General features: G+C 43.0%; 1 protein-coding gene across 5 annotated transcripts in view; it reads left to right on the top strand.

Moving 5' to 3' along the window:
- Positions 1 to 27,409, top strand: part of LOC129819896 (uncharacterized) — a 103,253-nt gene that overhangs the window by 49,376 nt on the left and 26,468 nt on the right. For all 5 annotated transcript variants that reach the window (XM_055876583.1, XM_055876582.1, XM_055876584.1 and 2 more), the window contains 12 exons: positions 97 to 230; positions 18,023 to 18,127; positions 21,253 to 21,310; positions 21,416 to 21,607; positions 21,726 to 21,856; positions 22,932 to 23,066; positions 24,812 to 24,863; positions 24,953 to 25,081; positions 25,247 to 25,374; positions 25,501 to 25,611; positions 26,083 to 26,140; positions 26,461 to 26,607. In XM_055876583.1, the coding sequence (XP_055732558.1) occupies positions 97 to 230; positions 18,023 to 18,127; positions 21,253 to 21,310; positions 21,416 to 21,607; positions 21,726 to 21,856; positions 22,932 to 23,066; positions 24,812 to 24,863; positions 24,953 to 25,081; positions 25,247 to 25,374; positions 25,501 to 25,611; positions 26,083 to 26,140; positions 26,461 to 26,607 (1,380 nt within the window). The remainder of the gene's footprint in view (positions 1 to 96; positions 231 to 18,022; positions 18,128 to 21,252; positions 21,311 to 21,415; positions 21,608 to 21,725; positions 21,857 to 22,931; positions 23,067 to 24,811; positions 24,864 to 24,952; positions 25,082 to 25,246; positions 25,375 to 25,500; positions 25,612 to 26,082; positions 26,141 to 26,460; positions 26,608 to 27,409) is intronic.

Below are 27,409 nucleotides of genomic sequence, written 5' to 3'. Positions count from 1 at the left end.
CCTTCTTCCCAGAGATAAACGTTATTGTTAAAGCCCTGTGAAATATGAAATCTATAAGCCTTGGGGTGACACTGTTAGTTCTCCCTCCACCCCCAGGTCTGAGTGCACTCATCGAGTGCCACAGTCACGGCCAGCCCCCCCTCTACCTCTGCCAGGTGTGTGGGTGTAAAGTCTTCCAGAACTGCATCATCGTCCATGTAACCACAGACTGCCACCGACTTTCCTACCTGGTAAGTAACAAGGAACCATCATATGGAGTACCACATAACTAGTATTGGGAATTTTCCAGTACATGTGGGCACATTATACATCTAAGCAGAATAAGTGCACTCTATATGTGTGTCTAGGTCATTAGGCTAAGGGAAGCCATTACCTAGTCCAGTGAGGTTCATTAGACGTATATTAGGAGCATAGGTTTGTATTACTTAACCTCTCTGGGATATGTGGGACGGTAGCGTCCCACGTGGCCAACATCCAGTGAAAATGCAGAGCGCCAAATTCAAATTTACATTTACATTTAAGTCATTTAGCAGACGCTCTTATCCAGAGCGACTTACAAATTGGTGCATTCACCTTATGACATCCAGTGGAACAGCCACTTTACAATAGTGCATCTAAATCTTTTAGGGGGGGGAGGGGGGGGGGGCAGAAGGATTGCTTTATCCTATCCTAGGTATTCCTTGAAGAGGTGGGGTTTCAGGTGTCTCCGGAAGGTGGTGATTGACTCCGCTGTCCTGGCGTCGTGAGGGAGTTTGTTCCACCATTGGGGTGCCAGAGCAGCGAACAGTTTTGACTGGGCTGAGCGGGAACTGTACTTCCTCAGTGGTAGGGAGGCGAGCAGGCCAGAGGTGGATGAACGCAGTGCCCTTGTTTGGGTGTAGGGCCTGATCAGAGCCTGGAGGTACTGAGGTGCCGTTCCCCTCACAGCTCCGTAGGCAAGCACCATGGTCTTGTAGCGGATGCGAGCTTCAACTGGAAGCCAGTGGAGAGAGCGGAGGAGCGGGGTGACGTGAGAGAACTTGGGAAGGTTGAACACCAGACGGGCTGCGGCGTTCTGGATGAGTTGTAGGGGTTTAATGGCACAGGCAGGGAGCCCAGCCAACAGCGAGTTGCAGTAATCCAGACGGGAGATGACAAGTGCCTGGATTAGGACCTGCGCCGCTTCCTGTGTGAGGCAGGGTCGTACTCTGCGGATGTTGTAGAGCATGAACCTACAGGAACGGGCCACCGCCTTGATGTTAGTTGAGAACGACAGGGTGTTGTCCAGGATCACGCCAAGGTTCTTAGCGCTCTGGGAGGAGGACACAATGGAGTTGTCAACCGTGATGGCGAGATCATGGAACGGGCAGTCCTTCCCCGGGAGGAAGAGCAGCTCCGTCTTGCCGAGGTTCAGCTTGAGGTGGTGATCCGTCATCCACACTGATATGTCTGCCAGACATGCAGAGATGCGATTCGCCACCTGGTCATCAGAAGGGGGAAAGGAGAAGATTAATTGTGTGTCGTCTGCATAGCAATGATAGGAGAGACCATGTGAGGTTATGACAGAGCCAAGTGACTTGGTGTATAGCGAGAATAGGAGAGGGCCTAGAACAGAGCCCTGGGGGACACCAGTGGTGAGAGCACGTGGTGAGGAGACAGATTCTCGCCACGCCACCTGGTAGGAGCGACCTGTCAGGTAGGACGCAATCCAAGCGTGGGCCGCGCCGGAGATGCCCAACTCGGAGAGGGTGGAGAGGAGGATCTGATGGTTCACAGTATCGAAGGCAGCCGATAGGTCTAGAAGGATGAGAGCAGAGGAGAGAGAGTTAGCTTTAGCAGTGCGGAGCGCCTCCGTGATACAGAGAAGAGCAGTCTCAGTTGAGTGACTAGTCTTGAAACCTGACTGATTTGGATCAAGAAGGTCATTCTGAGAGAGATAGCAGGAGAGCTGGCCAAGGACGGCACGTTCAAGAGTTTTGGAGAGAAAAGAAAGAAGGGATACTGGTCTGTAGTTGTTGACATCGGAGGGATCGAGTGTAGGTTTTTTCAGAAGGGGTGCAACTCTCGCTCTCTTGAAGACGGACGGGACGTAGCCAGCGGTCAGGGATGAGTTGATGAGCGAGGTGAGGTAAGGGATAAGGTCTCCGGAAATGGTCTGGAGAAGAGAGGAGGGGATAGGGTAAAGCGGGCAGGTTGTTGGGCGGCCGGCCGTCACAAGACGCGAGATTTCATCTGGAGAGAGAGGGGAGAAAGAGGTCAGAGCACAGGGTAGGGCAGTGTGAGCAGAACCAGCGGTGGCGTTTGACTTAGCAAACGAGGATCGGATGTCGTCGACCTTCTTTTCAAAATGGTTGACGAAGTCGTCTGCAGAGAGGGAGGAGGGGGGGGGGAGGGGGAGGAGGATTCAGGAGGGAGGAGAAGGTGGCAAAGAGCTTCCTAGGGTTAGAGGCAGATGCTTGGAATTTAGAGTGGTAGAAAGTGGCTTTTGCAGCAGAGACAGAAGAGGAAAATGTAGAGAGGAGGGAGTGAAAGGATGCCAGGTCCGCAGGGAGGCGAGTTTTCCTCCATTTCCGCTCGGCTGCCCGGAGCCCTGTTCTGTGAGCTCGCAATGAGTCGTCGAGCCACGGAGCGGGAGGGGAGGACCGAGCCGGCCTGGAGGATAGGGGACATAGAGAGTCAAAGGATGCAGAAAGGGAGGAGAGGAGGGTTGAGGAGGCAGAATCAGGAGATAGGTCGGAGAAGGTTTGGGCAGAGGGAAGAGATGATAGGATGGAAGAGGAGAGAGTAGCGGGGGAGAGAGAGCGAAGGTTGGGACGGCGCGATACCATCCGAGTAGGGGCAGTGTGGGAAGTGTTGGATGAGAGCGAGAGGGAAAAGGATACAAGGTAGTGGTCGGAGACTTGGAGGGGAGTTGCAATGAGGTTAGTGGAAGAACAGCATCTAGTAAAGATGAGGTCAAGCGTATTGCCTGCCTTGTGAGTAGGGGGGGAAGGTGAGAGGGTGAGGTCAAAAGAGGAGAGGAGTGGAAAGAAGGAGGCAGAGAGGAATGAGTCAAAGGTAGACGTGGGGAGGTTAAAGTCACCCAGAACTGTGAGAGGTGAGCCGTCCTCAGGAAAGGAGCTTATCAAGGCATCAAGCTCATTGATGAACTCTCCGAGGGAACCTGGAGGGCGATAAATGATAAGGATGTTAAGCTTGAAAGGGCTGGTAACTGTGACAGCATGGAATTCAAAGGAGGCGATAGACAGATGGGTAAGGGGAGAAAGAGAGAATGACCACTTGGGAGAGATGAGGATCCCGGTGCCACCACCCCGCTGACCAGAAGCTCTCGGGGTGTGCGAGAACACGTGGGCAGACGAAGAGAGAGCAGTAGGAGTAGCAGTGTTATCTGTGGTGAGCCATGTTTCCGTCAGTGCCAAGAAGTCGAGGGACTGGAAAGACGCATAGGCTGAGATGAGCTCTGCCTTGTTGGCCGCAGATCGGCAGTTCCAGAGGCTACCGGAGACCTGGAACTCCACGTGGGTCGTGCGCGCTGGGACCACCAGGTTAGGGTGGCCGCGGCCACGCGGTGTGAAGCGTTTGTATGGTCTGTGCAGAGAGGAGAGAACAGGGATAGACAGACACATAGTTGACAGGCTACAGAAGAGGCTACGCTAATGCAAAGGAGATTAGAATGACAAGTGGACTACACGTCTCGAATGTTCAGAAAGTTAAGCTTACGTTGCAAAAAAATAAAATAAAAGATCTTATTGACTAAAAATGATATAGTACTGCTGGCTGGTGAAGTAGGCTGGCTAGCAGTGGCTGTGTTATTGAAAGTGAAGCTGGCTAGGTAACCTCGACAATTTCTCTAAATTTCTCTAAACTACACAATTATCTTGGATACAAGGACAGCAAAGACAACTAGCTAACACTACGCTAATCAAGTCGTTCCGTTGTAATGTAAGTTTCTACAGTGCTGCTATTCGGTAGAAGTTGGCTAGCTAGCAGTGTTAGCTAGCAGTGTTGGCTAGGTAGGAGGACGGCAGCGCGGCAGGCGAAAATAGCTGGCTAGCTAACCGATAATTACTCAAAGCTACACAATTATCTTAGATACAAAGATAGCAAAGACAACTATGTAGCTAGCTAACACTACACTAATCAAGTCGTTCCGTTGTAATGTAATCGTTTCTACAGTGCTGCTAATCGGTGGCTTGTTGGCTAGCTAGCAGGGTTGACTACGTTACGTTAGGACGAGAATACCTGGCTAGCGAACCTCAGCGAACCTCAATAACTACACAATTATCTTTGATACAAAGACGGCTATGTAGCCAGCTAAGTAGCTAGCTAAGATCAAACAATCAAAGATAGCAAAGACAACTGTGTAGCCAGCCAACACTACACTAATCAAGTCGTTCCGTTGTAATGCACTCGTTTCTACAATGCTGCTATTCGGTGGCTAGCTAGCAATGTTGGCTACGTTGCGTTACGTTAGGACGAAAATAGCTGGCTAGCGAACCTCAACTACACAATTATGTTTGATACAAAGACGGCTATGTAGCTAGCTAAGATCAAACAAATCAAACCGTTGTACTGTAATGAAAATGAAAATGAAATGGTAATACTACCTGTGGAGCGAAGCGGAATGCGACTACTCCCTCCAACCCGGAAGTGATGAATTGCTATAAAAATTCAACTTTCATGAAATCACACATTCAATATACCAAATTAAAGCTAGACTTGTTGTGAATCCAGCCAACGTGTCAGATTTCAAAAATGCTTTATGGCGAAAGCAAACAATGCTATTATCTGAGGATAGCACCCCAGCAAACAATCACAGACCATCATATTTCAACCCTCCCGGCGCGTCACAAAACGCAGAAATAAAGATATAATTCATGCCTTACATTTGACAAGCTTCTTCTGTTGGCACTCCAATATGTCCCATAAACATCACAAATTGTCCTTTTTGTTCGATTAATTCCTTCTATATATATCCAAAATGTCCATTTATTTGGCGTGTTTGATCCAGTAAAAAAAACCTTGTCCAACTACTACAAAAGTTACCTGTAAGCTTTGTCCAAACATTTCAAACTACTGTAATACAACTTTAGGTATTTTTTTACGTAAATAATCGATAGAATTGAAGACGGGATGATCTGTGTTCAATACCGGAGGGAAACAATGTGTAGCATGCTTTCTGGTCACGCGCCTCTAACTAACAGTACACTTCACTGGAGCCTCATTCTGAACATGGCTACTTCTTCATTTCTCAAAGGGAAAACTCAACCAATTTCTAAAGACTGTTGACATCCAGTGGAAACGATAGGAACTGCCAGAAGGTCCCTTAGAAATCTGGATTCCCAATGAAAACCCATTGAAAAGAGAGTGACCTCAAAACAAAAAAATTCTGAATGGTTAATATGAATAATAATATGCATATATTAGCATCTGGGACTGAGTAGGAGGCAGTTTACTCTGGGCACGCTTTTCATCCAAACGTGAAAATGCTGCCCCCTAATCCATAAGTTTTAAGCACCATTAGACATGCACCTGCCTTGGGAGTGTGCATGTCTGTTTATTTTGGTACCATTGCTATGGCCTAATGTTTACTGTTGTACCATTTGCTATGACTTAGCGGTGTGCTTAGGGTCGTTGTCCTGTTGGAAGGTGAACCTTTCACCCCAGTCTGAGGTCTGTGGAGCAGGTTTTCATCAATGATCCCTCTGTACTTGGCTCTATTCATCTTTCCCTCGATCCTGACTAGTCTCCCAGTACCTGTCGCCCCCGATTGCTCCGTTTGGCCAGGTGGCCAGCTCTAGGAAGAATCTTGGTGGTTCCAAACTTCTTCCATTTAAGAATGATGGAGGCCACTGTGTTCTTGGGGACCTTCAATGTTGCAGAGATTTTTTGGTACCCTTCCCCAGATCTGTGCCTCGACACAATCCTGTATCGGAGCTCTACGAACAAATCCTTTCGACCTCATGGCTTGGTATTTGGTCTGACATGCACTGTCAACTGTGGGACAGGTGTGTGCCTTTCCAAATCTTGTCCAATCAATTGAATTTACCACAGGTGGACTCCAATCAAGATGTAGAAACATCTCAAGGATGATCAATGGAAATGGGATGCACCGGAGGTCAATTTCAAGTCTCATAGCAAAGGGTCTGAATACTTTTGTAAATAAGGTATTTGTTAGGTTTAGACATTTTTGAAATGTATTAAAAACAGTTATCGCTTTGTCATTATGTGTGTAGATTGATAAAAAAAAAAATATAGACATTTTAGAATTAGGCTGTAACTTAACAATCACGAGGTTCGTGATTCTGAAAGGACAGCAACCGTAATACCAGCGCACTTATGTATGAGAGTACACTTTTTGTAAAACACAAAGGTCCAGTGCTCTAGTGGAGGGTATACGGTATAAGGTATAAGGTATGAGCCATATACCCACTTTTTTTTCTCCATGGGCATTGCGTATACTCACTTCTTAATCCCCACTGATGCGTATCAAAGTAGTGTAGTGGAGGTGTACGACTTATCAATTATGTAGTACAATAGAGAAATCATCCATAAAGTAGCCTACACAATTGCAAAGCACGTGAAATGTATTGACATGGGTGCCGCACACACAGCCAAGTTTCAGCGGAATATAATTTGCAGGCAGCAAGAACGCTCAGCTCAACTGGTTTTGACATGGAGCAGCTCACCGAATAATGACTTCGGTAGCCGGTAGGGTAGGAAATACTTTTCAACTTACGCTGTCTACCAGTAAATGCTAATTAAGGTAACAATGGGTATGCAAACCAGCTATTGAAAAAGTTTGGTCCAAAGTGTTGGTTAGTAGGCTATTTGTGATAACCAATTCGGTCTGTTTGCATCAGAGGCGTAGGCATGGGTGGGCCTGGGTGGACACAGGTGTGATTTTGAGAGTGAAAAAAAACTGGATTTTTCAAACAGGGTGCCTTTTCTTCGCTGGGTGGGCCATTTTTGGCAAAATTAGAGTTTACTCACTTCTCCAGACACCACTGCATAGGGCTGATGGAAAGACCACAGTCACGCACTGCATGATGTTAAAGGATAAGCAGTCCATTCACATTAACATAATAAGCCAGTAGGTCCCAATCATAAGAATACAAAAACACAACCAATAGGCTAAGCATTTCCCAATCGAAATGTACAACTATTACTTCCCATTGCAAAAAAAAACATTTTCCACAAAGTAACCGGTGACCTAAAGTTTAAATGCAACAATGTTTCACACAAGTTATTTTCAAAGAAATGGCTAACAGCAGGCGATCTGCAATAAAAAAATTCTCAGTTACACTTACCAGTTGATCATTTGAAACTTAACCTTTGCCTTCTATCTAGCATCTGATGTCCTAGCTAATGGCTGACTTGATAGCTAGATTTTATCTCCCCAGAGACCAGCAAAGAAAAATCCTAATTAGATGTATTTTTTATTCTTTCCTTTCCAACAAAAACTGAAGAGATTAAATCTTAACATAATATGAAAAAATATAATTATTATACTTATTTTATAAATCCTGAGCCTTTCTCTGAAGGTGTAGAAGGCCCATTGCTCCTACTGTGTTTGGGTTAGTAATAATTTGTACAGTGGCTCTATTTTACCTCAGCATTCTTTCACTATTCTGAATGTCTAAAGAATCCATATGTTCTTTTAAAATATGAACACAAAAATACTGGACATTTGGAGCTCTTATCATGGTCTTGAATTGGATTTGCATTTTTCTGGTCTCGGTCTTGACTGTGTCTCAGTCCCCTTGTCCCCCTCCTCGGTCTTGACTTGGACTCAATTTGCTCCGGTCTCGCTTTAGCTGGTCTCGAACACAACACTGGTAGTAGGTGAATAGTCAATCAGATGATATAAATACCAGAGCCCGGTTGCATAAAACATCTTAAAAGTTGAGGAATAATATTCCCTTACCTAAGGGAATTGTTTAAAGGTGTAGCCTAGAGCCCCTCAAATATTTCCTTTGGTAAAGGCATAGTTAAGGGGCTTTACGGTAGTTTGAAGGCATGTATGACAGAAAGAGTATCTGTTTACCATGGAGACGGCCTGATTCACTTACTAAACGTCTCATCAAAGAGATCCCTTTAATTTTGTGAGAGCCAAATAAAACTTCTACAATCAAGACAGGATAACCAAATTGCTTCAGAAGATAAAAAAACATGTTTCTTGCAGAGGATTGTGCCATGGATTGTGCACCTTCCATCGTTTAGCTAAATAGCTAGCTGGTTGATGTTTTCCTTTTGTAACCCGAGCAGATGAATCAATGTATTTATAAAGCCCTTCTTACATCAGCCTAAAACCTCAAACTGCAAGCAATGCCGGTGTGGAAGCACGGTTGCTAGGAAAAACTCCCTAGAAAGGCAGGAACCTAGGAAGAAACCTTGAGAGGAACCAGGCAATGAGGGGTGGCCAGTCCTCTTCTGGCTGGGCTGGGTGGAGATTATCTTCTGTTTGAACAGAAGATGTTCAAACGTTCATGTAATCACAGTGGTTGTAGAGGGTGCAACAGGTCAGCATCTCAGGAGTAAATGTCAGTTGGCTTTTCATAGAGATACTCTGAATGATCGGCTACCACACCTGCTGTCTTGAGAGAGAACTTAAATTCACACAGGAGAAATACTCCAAAGAGAGTACTTAAATTCACACAGGACACTGGATAAGACAGCAGAAATACTGCAGATAAAACAGACTGACCCTAGCCCCCTGACACAAACTATTGCAGCATAAATACTGGAGGCTGAGACAGGAGGGGTTGAGACACTGGCCCCGTCCGACGATACCCCCAGACAGGGCCAAACAGGCAGGATATAACCCTACCCCACTTTGCCAAAGCACAGCCCCCACACCACTAGAGGGAGATAAACAGACCACCAACTAACTACCCTGAGACAAGGCTGAGTATAGTCCACAAAGATCTCCACCACCGCACAAGCCTGATGGGGCGCAAAACCAGACAGGAAGATCACGTCAGTGACTCAACCCACTCAAGTGACGAACCCCTCCTAGGGACGGCATGGAAGAGCACTAGTAAGCCAGTGACTCAGCCCCCGTAATAGGGTTTGAGGCAGAGAATCCCAGTGGAGAGAGGGGAACCGGCCAGGCAGAGACAGCAAGGGCGGTTTGTTGCTCCAGTGCCTTTCCGTTCACCTTCACACTGCTGGGCCAGACTACACTCAATAATAGGACCTACTGAAGAGATGAGTCTTCAGTAAAGACTTATAGGTCGAGAACGAGTCTGTGTTTCTCACATGGATAGGCAGACCATTCCATAAAAATTGAGCTCTATAGGAGAAAGCCCTGCCTCCAGCTGTTTGCTTAGAAATTCTAAGGACAGTAAGGAGGCCTGCGTCTTGTGACCATAGCGTACGTGTAGGTATGTACGGCAGGACCAAATCAGAAAGATGGGTAATAGCAAGCCCATGTAATGCTTTGTAGGCTAGCAGTAAAACCTTAACAGGAAGCCAGTGTAGAGAGGCTAGCACTGGAGTAATATGATCAAATTTTGGGGTTATAGTCAAGATTCTAGCAGCCGTGTTTAGCACTAACCGAAGTTCATTTAGTGCTTTATTTGGGTAGCCAGAAAGTAGAGCATTGCAGTAGTCTAACCTAGAAGTGACAAAAGCATGGATTATTTTTTCTCAATTTTTGACAGAAAGTTTCAGATTTTTGCAATGTTACGTAGATGGAAATAAGCTGTCCTTGAAACAGTTTTGATATGTTTGTCAAAAGAAAGATCAGGGTCCAGACTAACGCCGAGGTCCTTCACAGTTTTATTTGAGATGACTGTACAACCATCAAGATTCAACAGAAGATCTCTTTGTTTCTTGGGACCTAGAACTAGCATCTCTGTTTTGTCTGAGTTTAAAATTAGAACATTTGCCGCCATCCACTTCCTTATGTTTGAAACACAGGCTTCCAGGGAGGGCAATTTTGGGGCTTCACCATGTTTCATTGAAATGTATAGCTGTGTGTCGTCCGCATAGCAGTGAAAGTTAACATTATGTTTCTGAAGGACATCACCAAGAGGTAAAATATATAGGGAAAACAATAGTGGTCCTAAAACGGAGCCTTGAGGAACACCAAAATTTACAGTTGATTTGTCAGAGGACAAACCATCTACTTAAACAAACTGATATCTTTCCGACAGATAAGATGTAAACCAGGCCAGAACTTGTCCGTGGAGACCAATTTGGGTTTCCAATCTCCAAAAGAATGTGATGATCGATGGTATCAAAAGCAGCACTAAGGTCTAGGAGCATGAGGACAGATAAAGAGCCTCGGTCTGACACCATTAAAAAGTCATTTACAACCTTCACAAGTGCAGTCTCGGTACTATGATGGGGTCTAAAACCAGACTGAAGCATTTCGTATACATTGTTTGTCTTCAGGGAGACAGTGAGTTGCTGCGCAACAGCTTTTCTAACAGTTTTGCGAGAAATGGGAGATTCGATATAGGCCGATTTTTTGTTTTTTATATTTTCTGGTTAAAGGTTTGGCTTTTTCAAGAGAGGCTTTATTTCTGCCACTTTTTTAGTGAGTTAAGTACACATCCGGTGGATAGGGAGCCATTTACTATGTTCAACATAGGAGGGCCAAGCACAGGAAGCAGCTCTTTCAGTAGTTTCATTGGAATAGGGTGAATGACACATTCACCTTCACAAATGCTGTTTACATTGATATCCATACTAAATGAAGCAGTTAAGGGATGTTATGGCCACCCTTAACCTTTCACTTAATTTAAGGGTGAAATTCACCTTCAAATGTTTTGTGCAACTGACTTAAAGTTAAGGAAACCTTAAGGGAAAATATGAGGGGAAAACCAGGCCCAGGTGACTAGTCACGCTGAGTATATAGAGTAGTAGGTGAATAGTCACTTCGACTATATAGAATACCAGATGACTAATCAATCAGTGTATATAGTAACATGTAACTACTGTAGTCACTCAGGGTATATAGGACCAGGTGACTAGCCATTTAGGCTCTATAGTGGCGGTTTCCCAGACACTGATTAACCCTAGTCCTGGACATAAACGCAAGATTAATGAAGAATCTCCAGTACAAGTTGATTAGTCACTCAGAGTATAATGGAGTACCAGATGACTAGCCACTTAAGGTATGTAGATTACCAGGTGATTTATCACTCAGATTATATAGAGTACTATGTAACTCGTCATTCATAGTGATACGTTTTATTCAATATGCAATGAACTTGTTTACCACGAGTCAACTCAGAGTGAAGTTAAATTGTTTAATACCAAAAGATGCAACAGCTGATTACGCGCCTTTCGAGTGGCACAGCACTCTTATATCCAAGCAAAGCTCCCCCGCCTATACAGTGATACAGTATACTTCAGTAGTTTTCCACTAACATGACACAGCACTTTCCACTGACCCTTATTAAGACAGGTTAATCTGCAAACCATGACCCAGGAGTTGTGACAGTCTCAACCGCTGTTGGCGCCACTTCCTCTTATCATCCTGCTGTTAGGCCATGGAGCATCCCTGTGGTTTCCAGTCACAAGCTTTCTAACGGACAGTTCCCCAAAACCACACATGCCCTAGTATGCAATAACCTTTTTCTCTACTTTCACTGTAACTCTAACGGTGTCCCGTGTGGCTCAGTTGGTACAGCATGGTGCTTGCAATGCCAGGGTTGTGTGTTCGATTCCCATCGGGAACCAGTGCGAAAAAGGATAAGAGAGTCTGCTAAATTACTAAAATGTCAATGTAAACTCTATACAAAAGTATCCCAGAAACTTAACGCCTCATTCTACTTCTCCTTAATCACACAAAGCTATTATGTACAATCTATCAAGAGGCATAGTCACAATCTTACACTCTGACTTCTGTTCAGAGGTTAATTACGTCACATTGAAATCAGTCAGTCACATTGGCAGGTAGGAAATGTATTTAGACTTACTCCACATTTTGTTACCGCCTGATTTCAAAATTGATTTTGACCCATATACACACACAATACCCCATAATGGCAAAGTGAAAATGTGTTTTTCGGAATTTTTGCAAATGTATAAAAAATGATATACAGAAAACTTTGAACTGAATTCAAATGTAACCGAGTTAAGGAAGATGTGGAGTGAACCCGAAGAAGGGCCTCTTCCCACCAGTCATCGTCAGTTCAAGTTCTCTTCCCGAGTTAGTCTTTATTTTGTTGATGGGATAGGTTTCAGAGGAGAGCATAACATTGTATAGGCCCGAGATCAGACCTCCCCAAATCTGCGGGAGCGACAGGATTCCTGCTAATAGTCTGTCAGGAGGTGATTGAGGAAAGGTAGGAAACTTAGAATGAACCAAATTTTAAGCTTGGAAATAGCGGAAAAGATTTGATTGAGGCCAATTACATTTAGCTACAAGATAGTTCAAACTGGCAAAGGTCCCATCAAAATATTAATTTTTGAAACATACCACTTTCTCTCCCGCCACAAACAATAGCCTGGTCAAGCTTGGAGGGTATAAATAGATGGTTGTTACAAATGGGGCTTAAAAGAGAATGTGCAAAAATTGTAAAATGCTGACAGTTGTTTCCAGATATTCAGAGTAGAGAACACAATGGTATTTCAAATCAAATGTTATTTGTCACATGAGCTGAATACAACAGGTGTAGTAGACCTTACAGTGAAATGCTTACTTACAAGCCTTTAACCAACAATGCCGTTTTAGGGGAAAAAAGTGTTAAAGTATTTACTAAAATAAACTGAATGTAAATTATTATTTTTTTAAATAAAAATACTTAAGGAGCATCAATAAAATAACAGGAGCGAGGCTATATACAGGGGGTACCGGTACAGAGTCAATGTGCGGGGCGACCGGTTAGTTGAGGTAATACAGTGCCTTGCAAGAGTTCATCTCCCTTGTCGTTTTTCCTATTTTGTTGCATTACAACCTGTAATTTAAATTGATTTTTATTTGGATTTCATGCAATGGACATGCACAAAAGAGTCCAAATTGGTGAAGTGAAATGAAAAAATGTACTTGTTTCAAAAAATTCAGAAAAATAAAAAACATAAAAGTTGTGCGTGCTTAAATGTTGTTTAAAATGGCGGCGGAAGAAATGGCAGCAGTTTTTACCGGTGCCCAACCAATTGTGAGATTATATGGGGGTTTTTCGCGTTATTTGTAACTTGTTTTGTACATAATGTTTCTGCAACCGTATCTTACGGCAAAAAATAGCTTTTGAATATCAGGACAGCGATCACTCACCTCGGATTAGACCAAACAAAATCTACAACAAGGGCGACGCATAAAACATTCTCCAAACACTCCACAGGGCCGACATCCGGTTATTTGCAAGAGGAAGCGACGCAGGTACAGAGGACAAAGAGCCGGGTGCCTGGTCAGGACCCGGAAAAGGCGAGTGGGAAAGCTGCCATTACCGTCAATACTACTCGCCAATGTGCAATCATTGGACAATAAATTAGACATGGTACGATCGCGAATATCCTACCAACGGGACATCAAAAACTGTAATATCCTATGTTTCACGGAATCGTGGCTGAATGACGACATGGATATTCAGCTAGCGGGATACCTGTGCATATTTGTAAACAGCTGGTACACGAAATCTAAGAAAGTCTCTAGATTTTGCTCGCCTGAAGTAGAGTATATTGTGATAAATTGCAGGCCACAGTACTTGACTATAGAGTTTTCAGCTATACTTTTCGTGGCTGTTTATTTACCACCACAGACAGATGCTGGCACTAAGACCGCACTCAGTCAGCTGTATAAGGAAATAAGCAAACAGGAAACCACTCACCCAGAGGCGGCACTCCTAGTGGCTGGAGACTTTCATGCAGGGAAACTTAAATCAGTTATACCAAATTTCTATCAACATGTTAAATGTGCAACCAGAGGGGGAAAAATTCTAGATCGCCTTTACTCCACACACCGAGATGCGAACAAAGCTCTCCCTCGCCCTCCATATGGTAAATCCGACCACAACTCTATCATCCTGATTCCTGCTTACAACCTAAAATTAAAGCAGGAAGCACCAGTGACTCGGTCTATAAAAAAGTGGTCAGATGAAGCAGATGCTAAACTACAGGACTGTTTTGCTATCACAGACTGGAACATGTTCCGGGATTCTTCCGATGACATTGAGGAATACACCACATCAGTCACTGGCTTTATCAATAAGTGCATTGAGGACGTCGTCCCGAGGACGTCGTCCCCACAGTGACTGAATGTACATTCCCCAACCAGAAGCCATGGATTACAGTCAACATTCGCACTGAGCTAAAGGTGCGGGACTCTAACCCGGAAGCTTACAAGAAATCCTGCTATGCCCTGCGACGAACCATCAAACAAGCAAAGCGTCAATACAGGGCTAAGATTGAATCATACTACACCGGCTCTGATGCTTGTTTTATGTGGCAGGGCTTGCAAACTATTACAGACTACAAAGGGAAGCACAGCCGTGAGCTGCCCAGTGACACGAGCCTACCAGACGAGCTAAATCACTTCTATGCTCGCTTCGAGACAAGCAACACTAAGGCATGCATGAGAGCATCAGCTGTTCTGGACGACTGTGTGATCACGCTTTCCGTAGCCGACGTGAGTAAGACCTTTAAACAGGTCAACATACACAAGGCTGCGGGGCCAGACGGATTACCAGGACGTGTGCTCCGGGCATGTGCTGACCAACTGAAGGTGTCTTCACTGACTTTTTTAACATGTCCCTGATTGAGTCTGTAATACAAAGCAGTTTCAAGCAGACCACCATAGTCCCTGTGCCCAAGAGCACCAAGACAACCTGCCTAAATGACTACCGACCTGTAGCACTCACGTCCGTAGCCATGAAGTGCTTTGAAAGGTTGGTAATGGCTCACATCAACACCATTATCCCAGAAACCCTAGACCCTCTCCAATTTGCATACCGCCCAAACAGATCCACAAAAGATGCAATTTCTATTGCACTCCACACTGCCCTTTCCCCTCTGGACAAAAGGAACACTTATGTGAGAATGCTATTCATTGACTACAGCTCAGCGTTGAACACCATAGAACCCTCAGATTAAGGAGACAAATCCATTGTTATGCTAGCATCTGGGGTTTTAATTTTGTGGATGGTACATTCCTCCTTTTTCTTAATTTGCCAAATAAGCATTTTCCCTGCACTTTTATCTTGCTCAGCATAATGTTGTTTGGATTTCAGGGCAGCTGTCTCTGCAGAGGGGGTGTATATTATGTTCTAAGATTGAAAGTGTTCAGCTGTTGAAGGGTGTCAACATTTCTATCTAAACTGCGTTTTCATTCTAAATTGTGGATTTAGAATGTTCTAGTATTTCTAATTCTGTATTGGTCTTTTTCTTATGTGAAGAATAAGACATGATACAACCTCTCATAAATTCTTTAAGAGCTTCCCAGACAGTTGGGCGTACTAAATTATCTACATTTATTTCCAAAAACATGTCTATCTGTGTGTTGAGATATGAAGTAAACTCCTTATCTCCAAGTAACATTGTGTTGAATCACCATGTCTTTGTTATTGGCATAGGAGGTTTAAGCTTATACATGAAGGACAATGGGTTATGGTCTGTAATTATTCCAGGAAGGCATTCACATTCAGAAACAGTCAATTAAATAAAACAGTTCATTCTTAAATATGAGTTGTGGGCATGTGAGTAATAAGAATATTATATTTCAGTTTGATGTTGTATTTTTTTAAATGAAGCAACCAAATGTTGGCCTTTTACCAGGTCGGAATGTTTTCGCATGAATTGTTTATTTTCATAAATTTGGTAGCCTATGCAACAACAAAAAAATATTCTGCCCATATGAACACATTTATTTTAGGCCATAACCTAAAGAACAGCTACATGATTTAATGAAAAGCAGCAAATAGACACAAAATAGTTTCACATTCTTTTTAATAAAAAACAGAATCAGGCAATGGGCTACACCTTCAGTGTCCCCGCCAAATAGGCCTACAAGGAAACTCGGGTTCTGTATGCAGTGTAGTACCTTCCACAATAAGTTTTAATACATGTAAGCCATAAAACCAGATTACAATCAACTGGTTTCTAACAACCAGATACAGAGGTCTTTTTTCATGACATCACGGGAAAGACGTCATATTTTGGTTGTCATCTGGTTAGACATTTTTCTGGTTGCTAAAACGATGCTGACAAAACGTATTTTCAAAGTCATTGCAACCAGTTTTGCTCTCTGTGTAGTCATAACCTATGAGAAAACACTACTCTAACAGTATTGTTATTTGTTTGTAGAGTAAGAAACCTTTTCCAATGATATGAACACCAGTCGCATTTACCTATGTATATTATATGTGTGCAAGGATGTCATGTTTTGTGCACCTTTTGTGTAATGTTGATTTATTGTGAATGCATGTGGGTCGTTTCGTGTCAATTCCGCAAACATCACACCCACCATCTCAGATTGTTCTGAAATCTCTTCTGTAGTTAGAAACAGATAAGATTAGCATTCCTGCTACATTAATTTGTTTCAATTTCATTTGATCTCTGAGAAATTAAACTAATTGATTTCACCCAAATTGGCCATTTTAATTTATAGGATTCCTATAATATTCAATAAATATAGTACCTAACATCCTATTTTGACCAAACTTCTTCCTAAAAATGAGTAAAACGTGAGGAATAAAAACAATTGTCAATGCCCCCCCCCCCCCCCCCCCACACACACACTCCGTGCCAATCCCACCCCAACAACCAGTATACAGTATCAGTTTTCTGTTTGACAAGTAGTATGGAGTTGTATGTCTGAGTATTTTTTCTTCATACTATAATGTATTCCCAGTGAATTTGGTGATGTTTAAATAAATTAGTCGTTGGAGTTGTTAGTACATTCTGATATTACCAGGTTCTGACTACTAGATGGTGCTGTTTCTGCTATTAGGTTTTGAAAAGTGTGAAGGATCCTCCCCTCTCAATGTTAAAGGATAGTTCACCAAAAATCCTAAAGGACGTATTGGTTTCCGTTCCGGTATTCAAATTTTTGCCCTTCATATCCAAATAATTTAGGATGATTTGTAAATTAAGCGTAAAAATTCTAATATAGGTTGACTGATTGACTGATATTAGATTTGTGCCACAAATGCAAAAAAGGTAGCGTTTTGAAACAATGGGCAAGTAAACAAAACCAACGCATGGATTGCTGTCATAACTTTTCCATAGACAGCACCATCTAGTGGTCGGAATCTGGTCATATCAGGATGTATGATGGGACATAAACCTAATAACCACAATGACAAATTTCTCTGAACGGGGAAAATAACTATGACCAAATACTGGGATGAATAAATTAATATTATGAATTAATAAGTATGAATAAACAATAGTGTGAGTCGCAGCTCTATATTTATTTCTCCTATTTTTTTATTTAACTGGGCAAGTCAGTTAAGAACAAATTCTTATTTACAATGACGGCCTAGGAACAGTGGGTTAACTGCCTTGTTCAGGGGCAGAACGGCAGATTTTTACCTTGGCAGCTCGGGGATTCGATCTAGCAACCTTTAGGTTACTGGCCCAACGCTAGATCTAACCACTTGGCTAAATGCCGCCCGTATACTACTTGTCAGACAAGGAAAATTATACCGTATACTGGTTTTTGGGGTGGGATTGGTGTGGGGGGTCCGTGAGTGGCTTTATAACATTTTTGGGGATTCCTCATGTCTTACTCATTGTTAAGTACTATATTTATTGAATATTCTATGAATATTTGGGTGCAATCAATTAGCATAATTGATCATAGATCTAATTATATTTCAACAAAATAATGTTGCAGGAATGCAAATCTTATCAGTTTCTAACTACAGAAACAATTTCAGAACAATCTGAGATGGTGGGTGTCAATCCTCTTTCTTGTACTTTTGAGTTGGAATGACCGATGTGGCGCGAGTATATACAATATATGGACTTATGTTAATGTGCATGAGTGTCATCATTTAAGTGTGTGTGTGGTCTGCCTGTGTAATGTGTGTGGTGTGTGGGCATGTAGCCTGCTTGAGTAACGTGTTTGTGCCCGTGTGTCCATTGACAGAGGTCGCTGAAGACAGTGATTGTCCCCAAAGGGAACCAGCTCCATAGGAAGTTGAGGAGAGCTGCCTTGAAGCTGGAGAAGACCATGGGATATGGAGAGGCTGAGGTTTGTGTGTGTGTGTGTGCGGGGGGGATGACGGAATATACAGTGCATTGGGAAAGTATTCAGACCCCTTCACTTTTTCCACATTTTGCCTTATTCTAAAATCGATTTAAAAAAAATACTCATCAATCTATACAACAATACCCCATAATGACAAAGTGAAAACGGTTATCTTTGGAAAATTTTGCAAATGAAAAAAAAATACATACCTTATTTACATAAGTATTCAAACCCTTTGCTATGAGACTTGAAATTGAGCTCCGGTGAATCCTGTTTACATTGGTCATCCTTGAGATGTTTCTACAACTTGATTGGAGTCCACCTGTGGTAAATTCAATTGATTGGACATGATTTGGAAGGGAAACATCTGTTTGTATAAGGTCCCACAGTTGACCGTGCATTTCAGAGCAAAAACCAAGCCATGAGGTCTAAGGAATTGTCCGTAGAGCTCCGAGACAGGATTGTGTCAAGGCACAAAAATGTCTGCAGCATTGATGGTACCCACAGTGGCCATCATTGTTCTTAAATGGAAGAAGTTTGAAACCACCAAGACTTCCTAAAGTCTCACAGTTGAAGTGTACCTATGATAAAAATTACAGACCTCTACATGCTTTGTAAGTAGTAGGAAAACCTGCAAAATCGTTAGTGTATCAAATACTTGTTCTCCCCACTGTATGTAGATGTACAGTAGAGGTCGACCGATTTAAATTTTTCCAATACCGATACCGATTTATTGGAGGACCAAAAAAGCCGATACCGATTAATCAGCCAATTTTTTATTTTATTTTTATTATATTTGTAATAATGACAATTACAACAATACTGAATGAACACTTATTTTAACTTAATATAATACATCAATTTAGCTTCAAGTAAATAATGAAACATGTTCAATTTGGTTTAAATAATGCAAAAACAAATTGTTGGAGAAGAAAGTAAAAGTGCAATATGTGCTATGTAAGAAAGCTAACGTTTAAGTTCCTTGCTCAGAACATGAGAACATATGAAAGCTGGTGGTTCCTTTTAACATGAGTCTTCAATATTCCCAGGTAAGTAGTTTTAGGTTGTAGTTATTATAGGAATTATAGGACTATTTCCCTCTATACCATTTGTATTTCATTAACCTTTGACTATTGGATGTTCTCATAGGCACTTTAGTATTGCCAGTGTAACAGTATAGCTTCCGTCCCTCTCCTCGCTCCTCCCTGGGCTCGAACCAGCAACACAACGACAACAGCCACCATCGAAGCAGCGTTACCCATGCAGAGCAAGGGGACCAACTACTAGAAGGCTCAGAGCGAGTGACGTTTGAAACGCTATTAGCGTGCACTAACTAGCTAGCCATTTCACATCGGTTACACCAGATAATATCTAGTAATATCATCAACCATGTGTAGTTAACTAGTGGTTATGATTGATTGTTTTTTATAAGATAAGTTTAATGCTAGCTAGCAACTTACCTTGGCTTACTGCATTCGCGTAACAGGCAGTCTCCTTGTGGAGTGCAACGAGAGAGAGTCAGGTCGTTATTGCGTTGGACTAGTTAACTGTAAGGTTGCAAAATTGGATCCCCCGAGCTGACAAGGTGAAAATCTGTCGTTCTGCCCTGAACAAGGCAGTTATCCCACCGTTACTAGGCCGTCATTGAAGATAAGAATCTGTTCTTAACTGACTTGCCTAGTTAAATAAAAGTGTTAAAAATTTTAAAAATCGCCACCCAAAAATACCGATTTCCAATTGTTATGAAAACTTTAAATCGGCCCTAATTAATCGGCCATTCCGATTAATCGGTCGACCTGTAATGTACAGTATATATATGTATGTATATATTATATATGTATGTGTTTCTGCACATAATTTCCGACATTTTGGTAGGCTATTTGATAGTCAACTTGTCTATAATTAAATACATACAACTTCTCTTCTGTCATATGTTGCCCTAGAACACTAATAAACACTTGCTCACCAGAATAATGTCAGAAATCAATAGAATGAATGCTTTGATCTAGTTGACATCGGTAAAGTTCTCTGTCATCTTTTTTCGCGATGCAAAGACACGAATGCAAAGGCACCGGGGAGAAAATGCAATAACAAAACAAAAAAAACTATTTTCTGTGCAAAATGTCCAAATGAAATGAGTTTGACCAGTGGTAAGGAAATAGAAAGCTGTGAAAACGACCCAACATGTTTCTGATAAGATTTCAGTTTGGATGATTATTTCATGTGGATGAAATACTATCAGCTTTTATGATGCTGATCAAGATAGCACCTCTACAGACGGTATATAACTGAGCATTCACATTCTCTCACGATACTGAAAGGAACTCCTGTTTCTGAGTCAAAATGTTGCCTACATTGTAGCAATTTAATGTTAAGATTATGTGAGTGGTTATAGACCTAAAGTCAGTGTCCAGATTTCAGTTTCCATTTAACCCATCTGAACAGTAGGCTACAGTTCCCTTGACTAGGCCATAAGCCTATTTGAAGTCCCCGTCTTGTGACTGTCGAATTTGTATAGCGTCTCACACTCATCACACAATCATTCTCCTTTACAACTTCACCAAAACTATTCTGGCCCAATCTTCTCTTTATTTTCAACACTCCTTTCACAGCATGTAGGCTGTTTGGCGTGTACACAGTTAGGCCCTAAAGCATAGGCTTATGCACTAATGAGGCAAAGAGAGAGATGATAAACACTCACTAATTTCTCATCAAAAGGTAGCTATGTGCACATTAAACAATAATACACTCAGGTAGCCTAGTAGTTAAGAGTGTTGGGCAGTAACTGAAAGGTTGCTGGTTTGAACCCCTGAGCTGACTTGGTGAAAAATCTGTCAATGTGCCCTTGAGCAAGGCACTTAACCCTAATTGCTCCTGTAAGTCTCTCTGGAGAAGAGCGTCTGGTAAATGACTACAATGTAAATTATACATTCATGGATTTTTTAAGCTATTTTCTGCTTATTCAACCCGCCCTTTATCCATACAATATTTAATTACCCTAAACCCGTCCGCCCCGCGGTTATACGTTGGGTTATGTGTCAACCCGTGCATCACTAATGTGTGTGCATGCTTGTGTTGGCGCTTACCTGTGTGTGTGTGTGTGTGTGTGTGTGTGTGTGTGTGTGTAGGTAATGGAGTTGGATGCACACACATACAATTTTGTTGCAGAAAGATCCTTTCCCATTGGTGAGTCAATAATAATGCTACCGGTACTTTTTATAACTACTTGCCTATAACTACTGTCTGTGAATAATTTAATATTTTCAACTGTGTGTTGGTTCGTCTCTCCAGGCCTGAACATTGTAATGAAGGTCATAAATGGTGACCCTTCACCTGACCCCCGACTGTTGGTCAGCCCTGACCCCTCACCCAAGGTCAGCCCTGACCCCTCACCCCAGGTGTCAGAGGTCAGGAACCCCACCATGACCTCTACAGCTCTGTTGTCCTACCTGAATGCCTCCACCAGGACACAGCCTGTCATCGGTAAGTGTGTGTGTGTGTGTTATTGTTTAATGTGCACTTCATAGTTCACTTTTGATGAGAAATTAGTACCTGTGTTTCTCATCTCTTTGCCTCCCTCCTCTCTCCCCGTCTCCTCCAGGTGTCAGTATGTTGACAGAGTTGCCAGACAGACATGGTGACTACTTCCTCTGCCGCTGCTGTTCTCACAGGATGTTTACTTCATCCCTCATTGGACACCTAATCTCTGCTCGACACCGCTACCACTACATAGTGGGTTACAGACTGCACACAGCCACACACACTACATACACACTACATATACGCACGTGCACACACACACTGCAACACACTACGTACACACGCACACACACACCATAACTACATTGTGTCCAGACCTGAGTCAAATACACTATATATACAAAGTATGTGGACAACCCTTCAAATTAGTGTATTCGGCCATTTCAGCCACACCCGTTGCTGACAGGTATATAAAATCAAGCACACGGCCATGCAATCTCCATAGACAAACATTGGCAGTAGAATGGCCTTACTCAGTGACTTTCAACGTGGCACCGTCATAGGATGCCACCTTTCCAACAAGTCAGTTCATCAAATTTCTGCCCTGCTAGAGCTTCCCCAGTCAACTGCAAGTGCTGTTATTGTGAAGTGGAAACGTCTAGGAGCAGCAATGACTCATCCGCGAAGTGGTAGGCCACACAAGCTCACAGAACGGGACAGACGAGTGCTGAAGGTGCGTAGTGCGTAAAAATCGTCTGTCCATGGTTGCAACACTCACTACTGACAATTGATTCTGTGCTTCCAACTTTGTGTCAAGAGTTTGGGAAAGGCTCTTTCCTGTTTCAGCATGTTAATGCCTTCTTTGCACAAAGCAAGGTCCATACAGAAATGGTTTGTTGAGATCAGTGTGGAGAACTTGACTGGCCTGCACAGAGCCCTGACCTCAACCCCATCGAAAACCTTTGGGATGAATTGGAACGCCGACTGCAAACCATGCCTTATCACCAAACATCTGTGCCTGACCTCACTAATGCTCTTGTGGCTGAATGGTAGCAAGTCTCCGCAGCAATGTTCCAACATCTAGTGGAAAGCCTTCACAGAAGAGTGGAGGTTGTTATGGCAGCAAAGCAGGGACCAACTCCATAATAATGCCCATGATTTTGGAATGAGATGTTCCACGAGCAGGTGTCCACATACTTTTGGTCATGTAGTGTACTTTGAACAACTGGAGCTGATTTTTGACCCAGGTCTGATTTTGTGTTTCATGTTCAAGCTCCATACATACTGAACTCGGTAAGTGACATTTCCCACTGGACTGTTGTCATAGAAACTAGTGTACCCAGAGATGGCTGCCGATTGGCCAGTTAGCCCAGAGCTGACGGTGAAGGCGGGGCCTCTTCATGAGGAGCTGAGAGTGAGAGCTGCAGAACTGGAGGCACAGGAGGGACTAGGACAGCCCACGGTAATTGATAACCTATAATCATCTAATCAATATCTGTTTGATCACTGCCCTTATCAATACACTGAACTGAAAACACCAAAGGGAACGGGACAACCCATGATAAAATACAACCTATAATCATCTAATTGTAGGGTTCTGAGTCTTGACGGTTTTTAAGATATTGAGAACAACAAACACTTGAATAAAAAGGTATTTTAATAAAGCCGGGAAGCATACAAACAATACACGTCAACAAACCCAAACAGCAGTGCATATAGGAGAGTCTCTGCCTCCCTGCATCCTGTGGAATCTATGCATAAACAATCATAAATCTCGATGGACCAACCAAATGTAAATGAATACCAGATGTTTCTTGCCGTATTGGGGGAAGGGGGTCAGTCATTCTAACTTTGACGGTCCCCCAGATAACAACTTGGACCGTAACGTATGGTGGTCTAACAGGCTCACAAGGCCTTGCAGTTACATTGCAAAGGGCCCTAGGCTCTTTAGGGTTGACTGGTGTGCCTCTAACATACTGGGTAACCCACAATGATTTAAAGGTACATCTGGTGTGTAAACTGCATTATGGTTAAAACAGACAATGTTTATTTTTTTACAGACTATATGGTTTAAACAGACTATGTGGTTAAAGGGCCAATCCATAGCTGAAACAATAACGAAGTAGTTCACCGCACCAATGTTTTGGTAAAAAGCTGAGGGGTGGCGCTTGAGAAATGTACCCACTCTCAAATTCATAGACAAGGACTGACCATCCATGATATCAAAAGTTATGGTTTTAATCATGTTTGTTTACTTTATTTTGCTTAAAAACATTGGAGTACGTGCTGACCAGACCGCTCACGCATGTTGATTTTGTCCACCTACACCAGACGCGATCAGGACATGCAGGTTGAAATATCAAAATGAACTCTGAACCAACTACATTCATTTGGGGACAGGTCAAAGAGCATTAAACATTTATGGACATTTATCTAGCTAGCTTGCTGTTTCTAGCTAATTTCTCCTGGGATATAAACATTGGGTTGTTATTTGACCTGAAATGCACAAGCTCCTCTACTTCGACAATTAATCCACAGATAAAAGGGTAAACCGAGTTAGTTTCTAGTAATCTCTCCTCCTTCAGGCTTCTTCTTCTTCTTTGGACTTTATATGGCGTTTGGAAACCAACTTTAAGGTGCATTACCACCATCAACTGGGCTGGAGTGTGGATCTCAGTTCAGCTTTCAATCACCCACGTAGGCATATGCTCCTAAAAACCAATGAGGAGATGGGAGAGGCGGGACTTGCACAGCGTCAAGCGTCACAAATAGAACCAAATTCTATTTTAGCACCTGGCTACGCAGACGCTCGTTGACGCGCACGGACAGTGTGGGTGCAATGATTGAATAATATTTGTGTACATTTATTTTGTGACGCGAGCGGTGTGGTCAGCATGTTAGAGTTTGGGTTCTGATGGGTACAGCAGTTGTTCATGAGTTCTATTCTTCAAGAATCATACATTTTTAAGTCCAAAAATGGATGTAGTGTAGCAACTGCAGATTGCTCCTTTAACAGACTATATGGTTAAAACCCTTAAAAATCCATATCTGTCTGATCACTGCCCTTATCAATACAATGAACTGAAGACACAGGAGGGAATGGGACAACCCACAGCAAACTCCTCCATCAAATAATGAATTAATCAATCTCTCAATAAACCAATCAATCAAAAGTACATCAATCATATGATCTGTTCTGTTATGAAGGTGGTAAAGAGAGAACCTGTTGCTGGAGACACAACCACTACCAATACTGAAGGTAAGATGCACGCACACACACAAACACACACATGCACACACAAACATACACACACTCACCTCCTGTGAATGGTTTTGTGTGTGTTTCAGGGACTGCCCAGCAGAGCCAGAACAGCTCACCTCCTCTCACTGTGAAAGAGGAACCGGTTGACTCCACAGTACCGTCCCAGCCCCCTAGAGGAGAGAAGAGGAACAAGAGGAGGAGCAACCCTGTGGTTGGTCAGTATTCCTGTTATCAAGGCTGCCATTGGTTGGTTCATCAGTCTCTCAGTTTGGACAGTATCTCAAGTTTGGACCGTAATACTATTTTGAAGTGACCTGTGTGTGGGTGTTGACACGTGTGTGTGTGTGTGTGTGTGTGTGTGTGTGTGTGTGTGTGTGTAGGTGTGAACTTCCTGGTCCAGGTGTCCCACAGGAGAAGGAAACAGTACTACTGTCAGCTATGTTCTGTCAGGATGAAACACGCTATTGCTGATCACATGACCAGCCTCAGCCACCGACACAACTATGTGGTGCGTGTGTTTTTAAGTCTATCTTTTTATTTAGTAAGATGTGCATCATTACAGGGATGTCAATCGATAACCATTTATTTGGGGGATATTTGACATGCATTAAATTCCGCTTGTTGTCTTTTGTAGAGGTTGAAGTACCCTGGTTGGACCTCCAGCCCGGTAGAGATGGAGAAGAAGCTGTTCAAAATGGCCGTTCACCTGGAGAAGGTCGACAGAGACGCAGGAATGGGCATGCAGGTCAACACACACACTGAAAGTTTACAATTGTCGGGGTGGAAGGTGTCTGTGCTTTGTTCGTTGGGGCCTGCTTCCTGCGTCAGTCAGGTTGTCTCTGTCACAAAGCATGATGAACCCTGTTGACTGTTGCGTACTGTTACAGGAAAATTGTGTGCCTCTTTCCTGTAAATTAAACTCAAACTATTTTAGGCCCCACAGACACACACAAACTCACACTAGCACCAAACTCACACGCTCTACTAGCACCAAACTCACACGCTCTACTAGCACCAAACTCACACGCTCTACTAGCACCAAACTCACACGCTCTACTAGCACCAAACTCATACTAGCACCAAACTCACACGCTCTACTAGCACCAAACTCATACTAGCACCAAACTCACACGCTCTACTAGCACCAAACTCATACTAGCACAAAATTCACACTAGCACCAAACACATTTGCTGATGTTCTCTCTCTGTGTAACAGAAGGTAGAAGTGGAAGCTGATGAGTACAAAGAGCTGTTGTCCTTTCCTGTGGAGGAAGGTAAGCTTGTACAAAGGAAAAATCCACCCATTTTGAATGTTATAATGTTTTTTGTGCATTTCTGGGCGATGTTGTATCGGTTTTCAGGGGTCATGTTTTCAAATGTATCTGAGCTATTGCCTTTCAAGCAGACAGAAATACAGCCGGTATGACGAGTTGTATTTCTATTGCGTGAACTGCAATAGCTCAGATACACACGAAATGACCCCAGGAATCGATAGAACATCGCTCAGATATGCACAAAATAACATTCTAAATGGGTTAATCTTTCTTTTAATTACTGTGGTTGATATGATTGTTATTGTGGTCTTGATCCACAGCTGTCAGTAAACTGCAAGCCATCATTAGACGGCAACAAGAGCCATGCGATCTAAGACACACAGCTCCCTCGACCAATCACAACCCAGAGGATCTGAGACAGACAGCTCCCTTGTCCAATTCCGATGCAGCCCAAGGTCTAGCTCAAGGTAAGTATAAGCCATCTGAGGCTAGAGTTTCAGCAGAACGCGTAATATCTGACTCCTTAGAGGAGAAACTGAGGTCAATCACCTGAAGTTGGATTCCTTTTGTTAAAACTGTTCTTTAGCTGAAACTGTTGTACTAAAACTGTGGGGGGGCAGCACTAGGGTGTGTGGGTGTTGGAATGAGATACACAAAGTAGAACTAACTAGTAAAAGCACAGCCCCTTTATTCTCTACGAATCGTGTAGAGAACATAAAATGGGGTTCACAGATTCTGGTGTCAACTTTTGTTGTGACTTGACTTAAATTAATCTGATGACTGTTAGTGGCCGGGGACTATAATGCAGGCAAACTTAAATCAGTTTTACCAAATTTTTACCAGCATGTCACGTGCAACCAAAGAAAAAAAATCCTAGACCACCTTTACTCCACACACAGAGATGCATACAAAGCTCTCCACCGCCCTCCATTTTGACAAATCTGACCATAATTCTATCCTCCTGATTCCTGCTTACAAGCAAAAACTAAAGCAGGAAGTACCAGTGACTCGCTCAATAGGGAAGTGGTCAGATGACGCGGATGCTACGCTACATGACTGTTTTGCTAGCACAGACTGGAATATGTTCCGGGATTCATCCAATGGCATTGAGGAGTACACCACCTCAGTCATCGGCTTCATCAATAAGTGCATCAACGACGTCATCCCCACAGTGACTGTACGTACATATCCCATGGATTACAGGCAACATCTGCATCGAGCTAAAGGCTAGAACTGCCGCTGTAAAGGAGCGGGAGACTAATCCGGGCG

Source organism: Salvelinus fontinalis, chromosome 22 (assembly GCF_029448725.1).
Source record: "Salvelinus fontinalis isolate EN_2023a chromosome 22, ASM2944872v1, whole genome shotgun sequence".
In the NCBI taxonomy this organism is placed as follows: Eukaryota; Metazoa; Chordata; class Actinopteri; order Salmoniformes; family Salmonidae; genus Salvelinus; species Salvelinus fontinalis.
Note: the sequence above shows the minus strand (reverse complement) of the source record. Positions and strands in the feature narration are given on the sequence as shown.